Below are 13,356 nucleotides of genomic sequence, written 5' to 3'. Positions count from 1 at the left end.
GGGTCAGTGGTCCTTGTGCTTCAGGCCCCTTATGGCATCTTGGCAGTAACCCTCCAAGAGGAGCTGGGAGGCACCCCGCCCCCTTCTGGGGTGGACACATCAGCTTCAAACGCAGGAGGGTCACCTGACCTCACGTTGTCCCTTTTTAACCCTAACTTTCCTGAAGCACCCAAAAAATTGCCCACTCTGTTAAAAATCTCTGCTTTCCACTCTTTTCAAAGAGGATGATTTCTTATTATTTAAACAAGAAATTATTTCATATTCTAAATGTGCTTTTGTGTTAAAATAAGGGAAAACACTGGAAAATAGATATGTCCGTAGGTTTGGACAAGGTTTTGAGGGTGCAGAAATTCTGCATATAATTCTGTCTGTGAATACAGAGTAGCAAGGGACATGCAGTCCTAACTTGTATTTTTTCCTCTATGAGTCAAACAAAGTGAAAAATTGTTTCTCTTTATATAACTGTACAGACGTAGACTAGATTTCTAACTCTCCAAGTTTGGTTTGCTCACATTTTAAAGAGTACTGAAGATTATTCCACTGGTGTTAAATAATAAAGATGATGGTGATATTGATAATAATATCTTACCCTAGGGCACACAGAATGCAAGTGACTTAGACAGGATTTGAACCCAGATTTACCTGGTGCCAATACCTCTTGTCACCATACCTCATTGCTCTTTGACAAGGAGGTCATGGACACAGTTATACTAAACTACTTATTACATCAAAGCTGCTGCGTGCAGTTCCCTAGGCTTGTAATTAGGCCTCTGCAGAAGAATGAGAAAATCGGAACCCCGGAGTGTAGTGCAAGGATTTACAACACAGGGATTACACTGCAGGGAATTGGTCACAGAGGTGGGGGAGGAATCAAGAGCCAAACAGGGGACAGTGAAGTAACCAGAGATTTGCAACCACAGGCAGCCACTACCACCCTCGACTGAGAGGCAATGGGAGGAGGTGAAGTTACTAGAGGGAGCAGGTCGTCCAGTGAAAGCTGGAACCCCAATAAGCCAGTCCACAGAGGAGAGCTGGCCACTCTGAAGAAGCCACTTAAGGCAGAGAGAGAAGGTAAGACATGCTACGCTGGTTTCTCGCTTGCTGTTACACGCCAATCTCCCACAGCGCCTCCCACTGGCCAAACGCAATCAGCAAACCCAGGAAGTTGGAAAACCAACCTTTATGGGTTATTTCCCCTCTATACAGAGTGAGTTGGGGAAGGGCAAAGACTGAGTGTGAGGGCAGACAAACCCAAACAGGCACACGCCCACTAGATTTTATTGTTTTCCAGAATAAAGCTCTTCAAGGCTCCTTTAAATAGTAAACCCCCTACTGCCTTTAGACTAACTTGATTTAACAACAAAAAATGTTTAAAAATCACATGTGACATTAAAAATATTTATTATGCAAGCAGATATCTCTTTACACCTGTAACTCACTGAATATTGGAAAACAAAGAAAGCGTTGTTGAACACCTTGCTGCCAAGGCCAGCAGAAGCAAATGCCAGGCTAATAATCCAGAGTAGGGGTTTTGTTTGACTTACTACGGGAGGGAAAGGGACGCTGGCCACAAACAGTATGGTCACCTGGCTAATTTTTTTGGAAGACTAACTTACTGAAACACTTTTTTTTTTTAAATTTATTTTTTCCCCCAAAGCCCCAGTAGATAGTTGTATGTCATAGCTGCACATCCTTCTAGTTGCTGTATGTGGGACGCGGCCTCAGCATGGCCGGAGAAGCGGTGCGTCGGTGCGCGCCCGGGATTCCGAGCCTGGGGCACCAGCAGCGGAGAGCGCGCACTTACCCGCTAAGCCACGGGCCGGCCCCTTGAAACACTTTTAAGGTGGTCTTTTGCATGATATCTGTGGTATGAGGAATGGCATGCTTGTGCTAAGAGTCCTGGACATAATTCTTGAGAAAAGTGAGGGTGATGGAGACTCTGGGTCTCTGGAAGAAGTTCTAAGTGAAGCTTCTGGACCCCGCGTTCCAGTCAGTTGTGCTCCGGGGACTGACAGCGGCCACACGCTGATTAACTGGCCGGCTCCGGAAGGGGGGAGCTAGGGCGCCCTCTAGGGGAGAGCTGGCCGGGCGTGGTGGCTCGGCACCTCTCAAGCCTCTCTGCAGTGTTGTCACCACCAGTGCCCTTTTTCTCCAAATACTCCATGAAACATGGCTGTGCTCTTGTTAGATACTGAGTCAAAGGAGATTCAGTACCGATTATATTCCGTGTGTGCTGTTACACATTCAGAGGAATTGCCAGGGAAAGGACTCACATGAAACAAGAGAGCAGTAGAGCAGACTAGGTTCCAGCGTCCTCAGAGCTCGGTCACAGGGCGTGGCAGGCATCTCCGCGGGGATGTGAGGAGAAGCAGACAGGATGTCTTCTGGGAGTACGGCCCTGCTGATTTACAGGATTAAAAAAAATCACTTTATCCCGCGTTTTTTTGAAGGAGGTGGCTAAGTAGGGTAATTCGTACTTAAGATCAGACTTGGGAGTCTAGTTTTCCTTTTATCTTCACAAGTCTGTCCCCCTTTCTCTACCCCTACTCCCACTGCCCCGTCGTCTGTGCTCGTTGCCACAGCTCCCCCTCATCGGCCTCCCTCTCCTGCTGCTGCCGCCGGTGGTATATTTGTAAGCAAATAAGATCAGTCCTGCTCAGAATCCTCGGACGGCTCCCCCAGCCTCTAGGATAACGTCCCAATTCCGCCGAAGGATATTTGGGCCCACCACCCCTCCAGCGTCATCTCACCTACAGCCTCTGCTCTGGCAAGTCCTGGGCATTCACCCAGGAGACCAACTCATCCTTCTTGGGAAACTCCAACCTCCCCCAGCTGGGTAAGTGCCCACCCAGCAACTTGTAATGACTGCCTTCCCCAAAGCTGTCTAGACGACAGACTGGGCCTTATTCCTTTGAGTACTGCCCAACATCCAACGCGTGACACAAAAGCTGCGCTCAAGAATATTTGAAAAGCACTTTACAGTTTACACAGTGTTTTCTCGTATTTGCTCATTTAATCTCCAAAGTCAGGTGGCAGTATTTTCTAATTATACAGGCGAGGGAACTGAGGCTCAAAAACGTCAGTGGCCCACGTCAGACTCGCAAGTTCTCTGAGAGGATAGCGTGTAGGATTGAGAATTCCACAGACTTGGCTGCGACTCCGGGCCCAGCCATGGACTGGCTAAGGCACCGACTTCACCTCCCTGCACCCATGTCCCCGTCCTTAAAGAAGACTAATTCCAATTCGGACTTGTTATGAGGATTAAATAAAACAATGCCTATGAAGTGTCTAACAGTGCCTGGCTGGCAGCCGGAACTATAAATGTGAGTTCCTTTTCTGACTCCAAGCTTGGCGAGCTGCTTTTCCTATTTCTACAGCAGCTTCTCCTTGTCAGAGCTACAGAGGCCACTGGGGGTGCCAACTGTGGAGTGCTGTGCCCGTTTTGACGCGACAGCTGCATCGGGTACCAGCAAGCCTTAAAGGAGAGTGGAGACTCTCGGCACACTTGGATAGGACAGTGGGGGAGGGGGAACTACCGGGTCCTGGGAGGCAGGGGTTGGATGGAGGGGCCTTTGGGGGGGGGGTTGGTCAACTCAGGGAAAGCTGGCGCCCCACCCAGAGGGGCCCACCCACGCCTCCCGGACCTCCAGTCTCCCACAAGCGGCCAGTGCCCGCCACCTTACCCCCACTTCGCTTCTGCTACTTCCCTCACTCCCCAGCTCCTGGCACTGACTCTGGGGCCTCAAAAAGCAAGGAGGGACCCAGGGCAGAGAGGGCTGGGGACACGGCGCGCGCCCGAGCCCCGGGGGAGCGCAGGCCCCGCCCCCCCGCCTCCGCCCCACCCCCAGCGCCGGCTGGCCGCCGGCAGGACATGCGCACAGGGCGCCGGCAGGCGGGGGAGCGCGCGTGCAGTTTCTCTCCGTCGGGAGCGGCGGGGGCGGGGACGGGCGCGGGCCGGAGCCGGCGGGCGGACGCTGCGGGGCGCGGGCCGCCGTGGGCGGGGAGCGCGCCGACCGCGCCGCTGCCGGACGAGAGCTGGTGTGCGAGGCTGCGGCGGCGGCCCCGCGAGCCGGGAGCGCGGCGTCCAGGGGATGCGAGCGGCAGGGAGCCGCCGCGCTGCTGCGCCGGGAGAACTCGAGCGGCAGTGACCTCAGCGCGGGGAGAGCGCGGCGACGGCGGCTGCGAGCCCCGCCGGGATCTTTGGGGCCGGGGGTGCGGGGGGGCCGGCGGCGGCGCGGGAGCGCGGGGCGCAGACCGGGCGGGGCTGGCGGACAGTGATGAGCGAGCGCGCCGGGAGGCTGCACGCAGCCGCCGCCGCCGCCCGGAGCATCTGCCGCCCGAGCTGCTGCTCGCGGCCCGGGCGCCGGCCATGGAGACGCTGAATGGCCCCGCGGGCGGCGGTGCGCCGGACGCGAAGCCGCAGCCGCCCGGCCAGCACCACCGCCACCACCACCTGCACCCGCTGGCCGAGCGGAGGCGGCTGCACCGCGCACCTTCGCCCGCCAGACCATTCCTCAAGGACCTGCACGGCCGGCCCGCGGCGCCCGGCCCAGCCCCGGCCGCCCCGTCCTCGGGCCGAGCCCCGGCGCCCGCCGCCCCGCGCTCGCCCAGCCTCGCGGGCAAGGCGCCGCCCTCGCCGGGGCCCCTGGCCGCGCCTGGCCGCCTCTCCCGGCTCAGCGGCGGCGCCCCGGGCGCGAAGGACAAGCCGCCGCCGGGCGCCGGGGCCAGGGCAGCGGGCGGCGCCAAGGCCGCTCCGGGCCCCAGGAGGGCAGCGCGCGCGGCGCCCGCCGAGCCTCTGCCCCGGGCCGGGAAGCCGCCGCCGCCGCCGCTCGGGGTCGAGCCGCCGCCCGCCACAGCGAAGGGCCGCAAAGCCAGACGTGGCTCCGGGGCGCCCCCCGCTCGCGCCGCCGGGCTCCCCACCCCGGCCGCCCCGGTCGCCGCGGTGATCCTCGCCGTGACCTCGGCGGCCGGCTCCCCGGCCCCCGGCTCGCGCATCAGCCACACCGACAGCAGCTCCGATCTCTCGGACTGCCCCTCCGAACCCCTGTCGGACGAGCAGCGCCTGCTCCCCGCCGCCAGCAGCGACGCCGAGTCTGGCACTGGCTCCAGCGACCGGGAACCCCTGCGAGGAGCCCCCACGACGAGTCCCGCAGCTCGGGGGGCGCCTCCGGGCAGCCCCGAGCCCCCCGCCCTCCTCGCCGCGCCCCCCGCCGCCGGCGTCTGCCTCGGGGGTCGGGGCAGCCCGGGCGGGGTCCCCGCGGGGTCCCCGGGGCCCGGCGTGGCGGAGGATGCCGGGGGACGCCTGCCGCTGGAGCGAACGGTCCCCGGGACCCCCAAGGAGGCCGGCGCGGGCGAGCAGCCCCGGCTAGTACCGGCGGTGGAGGAGGAGGAGCTGCTTCGAGAGATGGAGGAGCTGCGCTCGGAGAACGACTATCTCAAGGTGAGCAGTCGGCTCTGCCGCAGGTGTCCCGGAGGGTCTGGGTGCGCGCAGGGGCCCGCCTTTGGGGTCCTGACAAGGACTTTCTCCCTTCTGCCCTTCACTTTACTGCCGCCGCACACGCTGGGCATTGGGAACTTAAGTCAAAACTTCTAGAAGGAGCACCAAGATCTGTGAGTCCGGGCCAGTTCTCAACCCAATTAGCTTTTCTTGTTTCTAGAAGTCTTGCTTTTCTCAGCTGATGCCTTTGCCCCTGTCGATGTGCTGGGGAAGGGGTGGTTATAATCACATTTTGGATACACAGTTGACTCCCACATATCTGCCCACCCTCACCTGTGGGAGTGGGTTATACCTAGCCAAGGAGCTCTGGTCCGGGCCACGGAGGGGGGGTGGGGTGTGTGTGTGTGTGTCGGTCGGTTCCAGAGGGTGCGGTGGCCCAGGCTGCGGACGCGTCTGCTGCTTATCCAGCGCCCTCAGTGTCTCCCTCAGAGGCTCGGACAGGACAGGCAGAGGGGGCTCCGCTGTTTTCGGTGATAAACCTAAGTTCAGGCGTCCCTTGAGTGTGGCCTGGGTTGAAGGACAACAGTGTTTTGCTGGTCAGTCCTCTGTAAGCTTCTGTGAGCCGCTTTTTCGTGTCAGGAGAGGCCACTTGGTTCCCTCCACGCGCCAGCACTTTCGAGGGAATCGCAGCCTCTGCCACCCTCTCTCGGAGTATTTTCCCGCAGGACCTGCAGTCAGTGGCCTCTTGGTCTTGTTAGCTTTGGGGCACTCAGTCTGACTCCATCTTTTCTCTGAGGAGGAGGGCTGATGCTGCAGAACAGAGGCTTTAGACAGTGTTGAGGTGTCTAGACAATCGAGGTGACATGAGAGAAAATAAGGGGGATTGTATTGAGGGCAATTGTTTTAATTTATTGTAATTCACAGGTTAGGTTAGTTGGTATAAATCTATTCGTGTTTCTGTTGAGATGGTAATATATATCCCCCCAAACCAGTGCACTGGGCCTCCTTTATCAGTGGGTTTAGTGATTTGTGCTGTTTTCTCAGCAAATGCTGAACCTACCCAAGTGAGGCCTAGTTTTTGGCCAGTGGGACCTAGGGTGTGGGCTTTTAAGGTGAATGGTGGTGAAGTGTGCAGTTCCAACTGGAGTCAGTTAGCTGCCGAGTATTCCTAATCCTAAACCTCTGGTCAGGAGCAGCTCTGACCAGCTGAGCCCAGGAGTTATTTATTGGTGCAGAGAGGTAACTGAGGCAGAGAGGGAGAGAGGTGAGAAAAGAGGGCAGGTTGGGACTGGAGTGAGATGTTTCAGATACTGCTCTCCTGTCACCTACTCTTTAATGTAGCAGACCACAGAGTGAAATTCAAAGGTGTTGGAGAGAAAGGGCAAGCAACTGTGTTGCGTGACTCTATTGAGAGACCAGCACTTTTGTAAATCTTCAACAAATGTAAGCTCCCTGAGGGCCAGAAAGATGGTCTTGTTCACTCTTGTAGCCGCAACTCAGCATAATCACTGACTCACAGTGTTTTTGGTTGAATGATGTTTATCCAAATCATGACTGTGAAGCAACAGAAAATGGAATTTTTTTTTTTAAAGAAAAGATGTTAAGGTAGCCAGTCTGACATCATTTCAGGATTCATTTCTGGGTAACTGGTTATTTGCTTTAATCTTTTCACTTTTTTGTTGTTGTTGTTGTTGTTGGTGAAGAAGACTGGCCCTGAGCTAACAGCTGTTGCCAGTCCTCCTCTTTTCACTGAGGAAGATTGGCCCTAGGCTAACATCCGTGCCCATCTTCCTCTATTTTATGTGGGACGCCTGCCACAGCATGGCTTGATGAGTGGTACATACATCCGCGCCTGGGATCTGAACCTGTGAACCCTGGGCTACCTAGGTGAGCACGTGAACTTAACCACTACGCCACCCGGCCGGCCCCTATCTTTCACATTTTTAAATTCTCAGTGGATGAGATAAGAGTCTGATCTGGTGTATTTGATATTTCAGTGAATTTTCACAACTACTTGGGGTATAATTGTTGTTATATTTATTATGACCCCAGTTTCACAGACAAGGATGCTGAGAACTCAGAAAACTTAATGACTTGCCCAAGGTCTTACAGCTAGTAGGTGTGGCAGCTTCTGTTTTCACGGCCTCCAGAGCCTTTGCTCTTTTCACTGTGCCAGGCTGTGTCCCTATTTCCATCAAGGCTACTTTTCTCAGAGTACACTGCTTGCTTTAGAGTTGTTTTATTAGCTCAAAATGTTCCCAATGTTTGGCTTTCCTAGAGGACCTCTTTTCTTTTTAGGTGAAAGGGCCATAATGGACGCCTCTCCACTAGCCTGTGTACAAATGGTCATAGAAATCCCACTGGCAATCTTTAATTTGTGGGAAATGTTCAGTTGCCATTTCCTGTGGAGAAAGTGTTACAGCCAGCTGTTTACTGTGCCTGAGTCCATCTCCAGCCTTTCCTCTGAAAGCAGGAGAGAGAAGTGGGTAGAGTTCTGAAGAAGGCTAGGAGACCAGAAGAACAATTGCAAATGTATGTGTGAGTTACACATTTTGTTGTTCAAAAGCTTAAATTACAATAGTTCGATTTGGGAAAGAAATACAACAATCCTGGTAGACTTTTCTAAGGTCAGCGAGCCTGCCCACTTGTGCAGAATTGGGCTGGGAGCCTCCATGACTTCCTGGGGCAGAGGCAGTAGGTAGGCCTTTGCAGGTGGTGTTTAGGTGCACATTATACATCGAGACTTCTCTTTGTGTTGCTCTTGCTGCTCAGGGTACTTTTTTAGATGGTGGATAACAGTGCATCCTTGACCTGCTGCTTTCTCAGGGGCTGTTGCACAGAGCCCTGGTGATTAGAAAGAGCATCCCTCCAGTCAAATGTTATCTAACAAGAAGACACCCAGAAATTTTACTTTGATATATTCTGGAGGATTGTGACCACATTAACTATTACTTTCTTTCCTGAGTTAGTTCTCTCACCATTACTGTACAAGACTGTCACAATTTCTGAGCTAGAATGACCTAAAAGTAATCAAACAGAAAAATAAGGCCTCAAAACCATAGGAGGATGTCTTATTGATCAGGAAATTCAAGTGGAATTCTCGTGGTTTTTAGCCAGACTGCTGTATTTTTCTAAAATAGCAAATGTCAACAGAGAAGTGCATGCCTTCTGTTGTGCTGTGTGGAGCCGTATGGGGCCCTCCCTGACCCTGCTTTGTCTTCCTTCTCTGCCTTCATCAAAGGGCACCAAGTGACTAGATGAAAAATGCCAAATTACTCAACCCAGGAAGCTGGCTTTTTGCATGAAAACACAGTCAGAAAAGCACTCTTGTCCCTTTACCTCTGATGAATCGAACATATTTGGAAGTATTCAGAAATTAAGGTGAGCAGTTGAGTTCAGTTATCCAAAGGCCTTTGCTTCTTTCTTAAACCAAACCCAGGCCCGTTTCTTAATGATGAGGACTCGTACTAGATGCTGCTTGTGAGTTTGCTCCCTGCCCGCCTGCCAGCACTGTGCTTTGCTTGAGTGCTCTGAGACAATCAGACAAGCCGTAGTGCTCATTGTGAACATATTAATTATGTTCTTTGTTTCCACAGGCTTTCCAAGAGGATTTACTCACTTTGAGTTTGTTGGCCTATTTTGAAAATGCTTTTCACGTTACTGGTGATGCACTCACAAGACCCGCCTGCCTGCCCCCAAAGAGTGTCCTGCAAAGTGCTGACATCCTGCAGGCCGGGCGAGGGTTGGTGTGGGGAAAGGCTGCTTATTTTTGCTCTGGTTTATCAGTTATTTCATAAAAATTACTTTTGGTTAAAACAAAAGAAGTCGGTGCTAGCTGTAAGAGCAGATAAGCAGATAATGTTGGATTCTTTGTGAGGAATGATTTCCTAAGGGAGATCATTGGTGAGGTCGTTTTGGTTTTCTAGGTGCAGTGCATCACCACTGGTCCAACCTTACCATCCTGTTTCTCCCCCGAGATTGTCTTTGGAGTTTCAAGCTCTGAAATGGTTTTGTTAAATTTGGCTGCCTAGATTCCAGGCGGTCAGCGTCACCTGGAGGAGGGGACACTCTGAGGCAAGACTAAGCAGTTGTCAGCAGCTGAAGGGCTTCAGCTCCTCCCTGCCTCCCCTGCCCCCTGCCCCTCCTCCCTTTCTGTTGGAAGGGTTAGAGTGAACTGTTCTTTCCTGACATCTCACGTTCCACACCCATTCTTTATTCAGCCGGTGGAAGAGTGGCTGTAATAATCTTAGGTGGCAAGATAATGGAGACCAGGGCCCACGGCGCCCTTCAGCTGCTGGGTGAACTGTCCCCTGGTAAACAATGGCAGCAGCCCCTGTGTCTTCTTAGCTACAGCTGGGACTCTGCAGAGAACACTTCCATTGTCCGGTGGGAAGTAAGGTGGATTATTTGTATTATTACAACAGACAATAGTTCCTGTTTGTAATTCCCAGAAGATGGAATTATCGCATCAGTGGCCAGATGACTGCTCCTACTGTCCAAATTGGGTCTATTTAAGGAGGGGTTATTAAAATAGAAGTAGTTATTAACTTTGGGTTTTTAAAAGGAGATTAAGATTTGAATACAATTGTCAGTCTGATAAAGAGTTTTCATCACTTATACATACTATGAGAGCATGGATTCAGTTTTTATTTTATGTTTGTGGATAAAACTATTCTCATAAAGGTTTTCATCGTAACATTTCATTTGAATCTTGGTTTACTCTGGCGCACACATGGTCCCTCATTATTTCTCTAATTTGGCATATGTAGTAAGGTTGATTGGTTATCTGCAGGGAGAGGGGAATAGGAGAGCTTCACGCTACTTCAAGATTTCATTTTATATGCTAAATTAGAAAAGTATATTTAATTAAAACTAGATTAGCTTTTCAATGAGATAATGATCTAACATTTAAGTATCTGACAGATCTGATGTTAATTCAATATAAAACTTGATTAAGGGCAATTTTTTTTCTTATTAATTTCTGTGTATAAAAAAACAACAGGAATTTTTCACTTTTACTTACTATGTTTAAATTATATCTGCCAGAAACATAATGTGTTCTGCTTGATTTGGTCTTAAACATTTAAATGGCAGACATCTTTAAGGTTCTTTAATATAATGTTTTCTAAATTAGAGCATGCTGTCAGAAAATTATTATGTTAGTTTGAAAACACTATTCATCATGACCCTGATCTGAATAATCACAGTTTTTGCTTTTCAAACGTCTGCTGCCAGCTCACATGGTTTATAATTTGCTTTTCTTGTAACTTCTTTTCACTGAACCTGAAAATTGCTTTTTTCAAGGCTCTATGAAAAGAGTTGAAACACTGGCCTCCTCCCATCTCCACAACAGACTAGTGTTGGAAAGCCATTTAAAATTTCAGAATCTCAATTTCCTCATTTTATTTTATTTTATTTTATTTATTTATTTTTTTTTAAGATTTTATTTATTTTATTTTTTTCCCCCCAAAGCCCCAGTGGATAGTTGTATGTTGTAGCTGCACATCCTTCTAGTTGCTGTATGCGGGACTCGGCCCCAGGATGAACGGAGAAGTGGTGCCTTGATGCGCACCCGGGATCCGAACCCGGGCCACCAGCATCGCAGCGCGCGCACTTAACCACCAAGCCACAGGGCTGGCCCAAAGATGAGGGTGTAGTATTTTATTTATTTATTTTTTTAAGATTTTATTTATTTATTTTTCCCCCAAAGCCCCAGTAGATAGTTGTATGTCGTAGTTGCACATCCATTCTAGTTGCTGTATGTGGGACGCGGCCTCAGCATGGCCGGAGAAGCGGTGCGTCGGTGCTCGCCCGGGATCCGAACCCGGGCCGCCAGCAGCAGAGCGCAAGCACTTAACCGCTAAGCCACGGGGCCGGCCCTTCAATTTCCTCATTTTAAAATGAGGGTATTAATATAGCTTTGCTGCACATTGCAGTGTTTTTCTGAGGACCAGTTGCAATAATGGATGTACTTGTACATTGGCAATGTCAAGCTCTAAATGTTAGCCTGTTTTATTATCTTACACTGATGTTGGGCTTTTAAAAGTACAATTTAAGGCCTGTTATTGTTTCATGTGTCCTGGTTGTTGCAAATAATTTCTGGTATTTGCTGGAAAGAGTGTGAGTTTGGAACCAGACAGCCTGGGTTTGCAGTCTAGCTTCCATTTATTAGCGATGGGACTTGGGACACGTTAACCCGCATGGGTTTGGTTTCCTTGTCTGTAAAATTAGGCTAATATGTTCCTGGCAGGGTTATTATAGGGTTAGTAATGAAGGTAAAGTGCTTAATAAAGGAAATCTTCTGTTCTACAAATTTAGATAAAATATGAGTTATAAAAGCAGTGATTCAAATATATGCGATTATGGTCTCTCCCTAATTTTCTTTTCAGAGTAACTAATGTTGGTGTTTATTTATGCCAAAAAATATTAGCGGTTTACATCTGGCCTACTCAATGATTTGGAGGTGTGGGTTCATCTAGCCCTTCAACAATTTTTTTAGCCTGCAGTGGTGGTTTACACATCATATAACATATCCAGCATTTAACATTAGGGTCGATGAGGGCTCTCTTGTTACAAAGTCTGAATACTAGAGAACATTTTTATGCCTGAAAGTGGTATCTTCTATCTTCTTATGGCTATATCACATTTTAAAAATTTTTGTTTGAGTAACAGGTAATTTCAGGCATTAATGATTTTGGCTTTTATGATAAGCTTTCTAGAAGGAAAAGCAATCACAAAAAATTCCTTCCAGGAACAGAATGGCCAAAGTCACTGTATATTTGTATGTATATGTATACATACAGTGATTATTGCCTGTATTGAACTGTTTTTTATTAGTTACCCAATGAAACCATTGCCTTTTTTTTTTTTTTGGTGAGGCAGATTGTCCCTGCACCAACATCTGTGCCAGTCTTCCTCTATTTTGTATATGGGATGCCACCACAGCATGGCTTGATGAGTGGTGTGTAGGTCTGCGCCAGGGATCCAAACCCACGAACCTCAGGCCGCCAAAGTGGAGGGCGAGAACTTAACCACTACACCACCAGGCCAACGCAACCGTTGCCTTTTAACTGTAATCAGACACAAGCGTGGAGATTAGGCTCTTTCTCCAAGTCAGATCCATCAGATTAATGGATGGGACCTGAGTGAAACTTGACCTTGATTTTGGAGATTCAGGACTAACTCTACTCTTCGTCAGAAGACTGACATCCACGAGGCCCATTTTAAAGCTTGTGGTCTGCCCTTGGTCTCCTCCAGCATGGGTTGGGTCGGGGGCACAGCTCCTACGTGGCGTCACCAAAGCCTCAGTTTGGGGATCGCATCAGCAACAACCTCTTCTTTGCTGACGGTTGGCAAGGACCTTTGTGCAATAGCTGTGTTCTCCAGTCCCCTGAAAAACCCCGCCTGTCCATTCTGTTCATGTGTGTTCAACTGACCAGCTTCTGTGCTTGGTCCAGTAACTCCCAGTCCCAGCAAATGTTCCTGCCAGGAACGAGATTTATAGGAAGAGACGTTGGTGAAGGGAAAAACAAGAGAAATGAAATTTGCGTATACCTCCCAACATTTTCAATTAAGATTTACCTTTCTTAAGACACATTAAAACCTCTTATATTTTTAATGAGGTTGTCGTCACTGGTACAGAAATTCTGTAAGAACACTTAGAAGCCAAGAGGACAAACATTTTATTCATTTGACCACTAGGAAGTTGGTAAAGGTTTCCATTCTCTTTGGTAGTCCATTGAATCTATTTGGAGTTATGGTCAATTGAGTAGGCCATTCTCTTGATTATAGTAGTGTGGACAGAGTGGGGAGAATCTACAGGCTGGGGATTGGGGGAATGAGATGCCACACCTGTGCTCTTTCCAGTAGACCAGTGCATACAGGTGAGGCTGGTGAGGCTGTCTTTAGCCGGTTTGTGC

The 13,356-nt window shown here is 50.2% G+C and overlaps 1 protein-coding gene across 8 annotated transcripts in view; it reads left to right on the top strand.

The window, feature by feature from the left end:
- Window positions 1-4,244: 4,244 nt before the first annotated feature.
- Window positions 4,245-13,356, top strand: part of MTCL1 (microtubule crosslinking factor 1) — a 145,258-nt gene continuing 136,146 nt past the window's right edge. For 3 of the 8 annotated variants that reach the window (XM_087438892.1, XM_087438897.1, XM_087438894.1), the window contains exon 1: window positions 4,246-5,440. In XM_087438892.1, coding sequence (XP_087295018.1) covers window positions 4,370-5,440 — 1,071 coding nt within the window. In that variant the 5' untranslated portion in view covers window positions 4,246-4,369. Of the gene's footprint in view, window positions 5,441-13,356 lie in introns of all 8 variants that reach the window. The other 5 variants (XM_087438895.1, XM_087438896.1, XM_014780333.2 and 2 more) reach the window with 3 other exon arrangements.

Source organism: Ceratotherium simum, chromosome 14 (genome assembly GCF_057802395.1).
Source record: "Ceratotherium simum simum isolate JZ-2026a chromosome 14, ASM5780239v1, whole genome shotgun sequence".
Lineage (NCBI taxonomy): Eukaryota > Metazoa > Chordata > Mammalia > Perissodactyla > Rhinocerotidae > Ceratotherium > Ceratotherium simum.
Note: the sequence above shows the minus strand (reverse complement) of the source record. Positions and strands in the feature narration are given on the sequence as shown.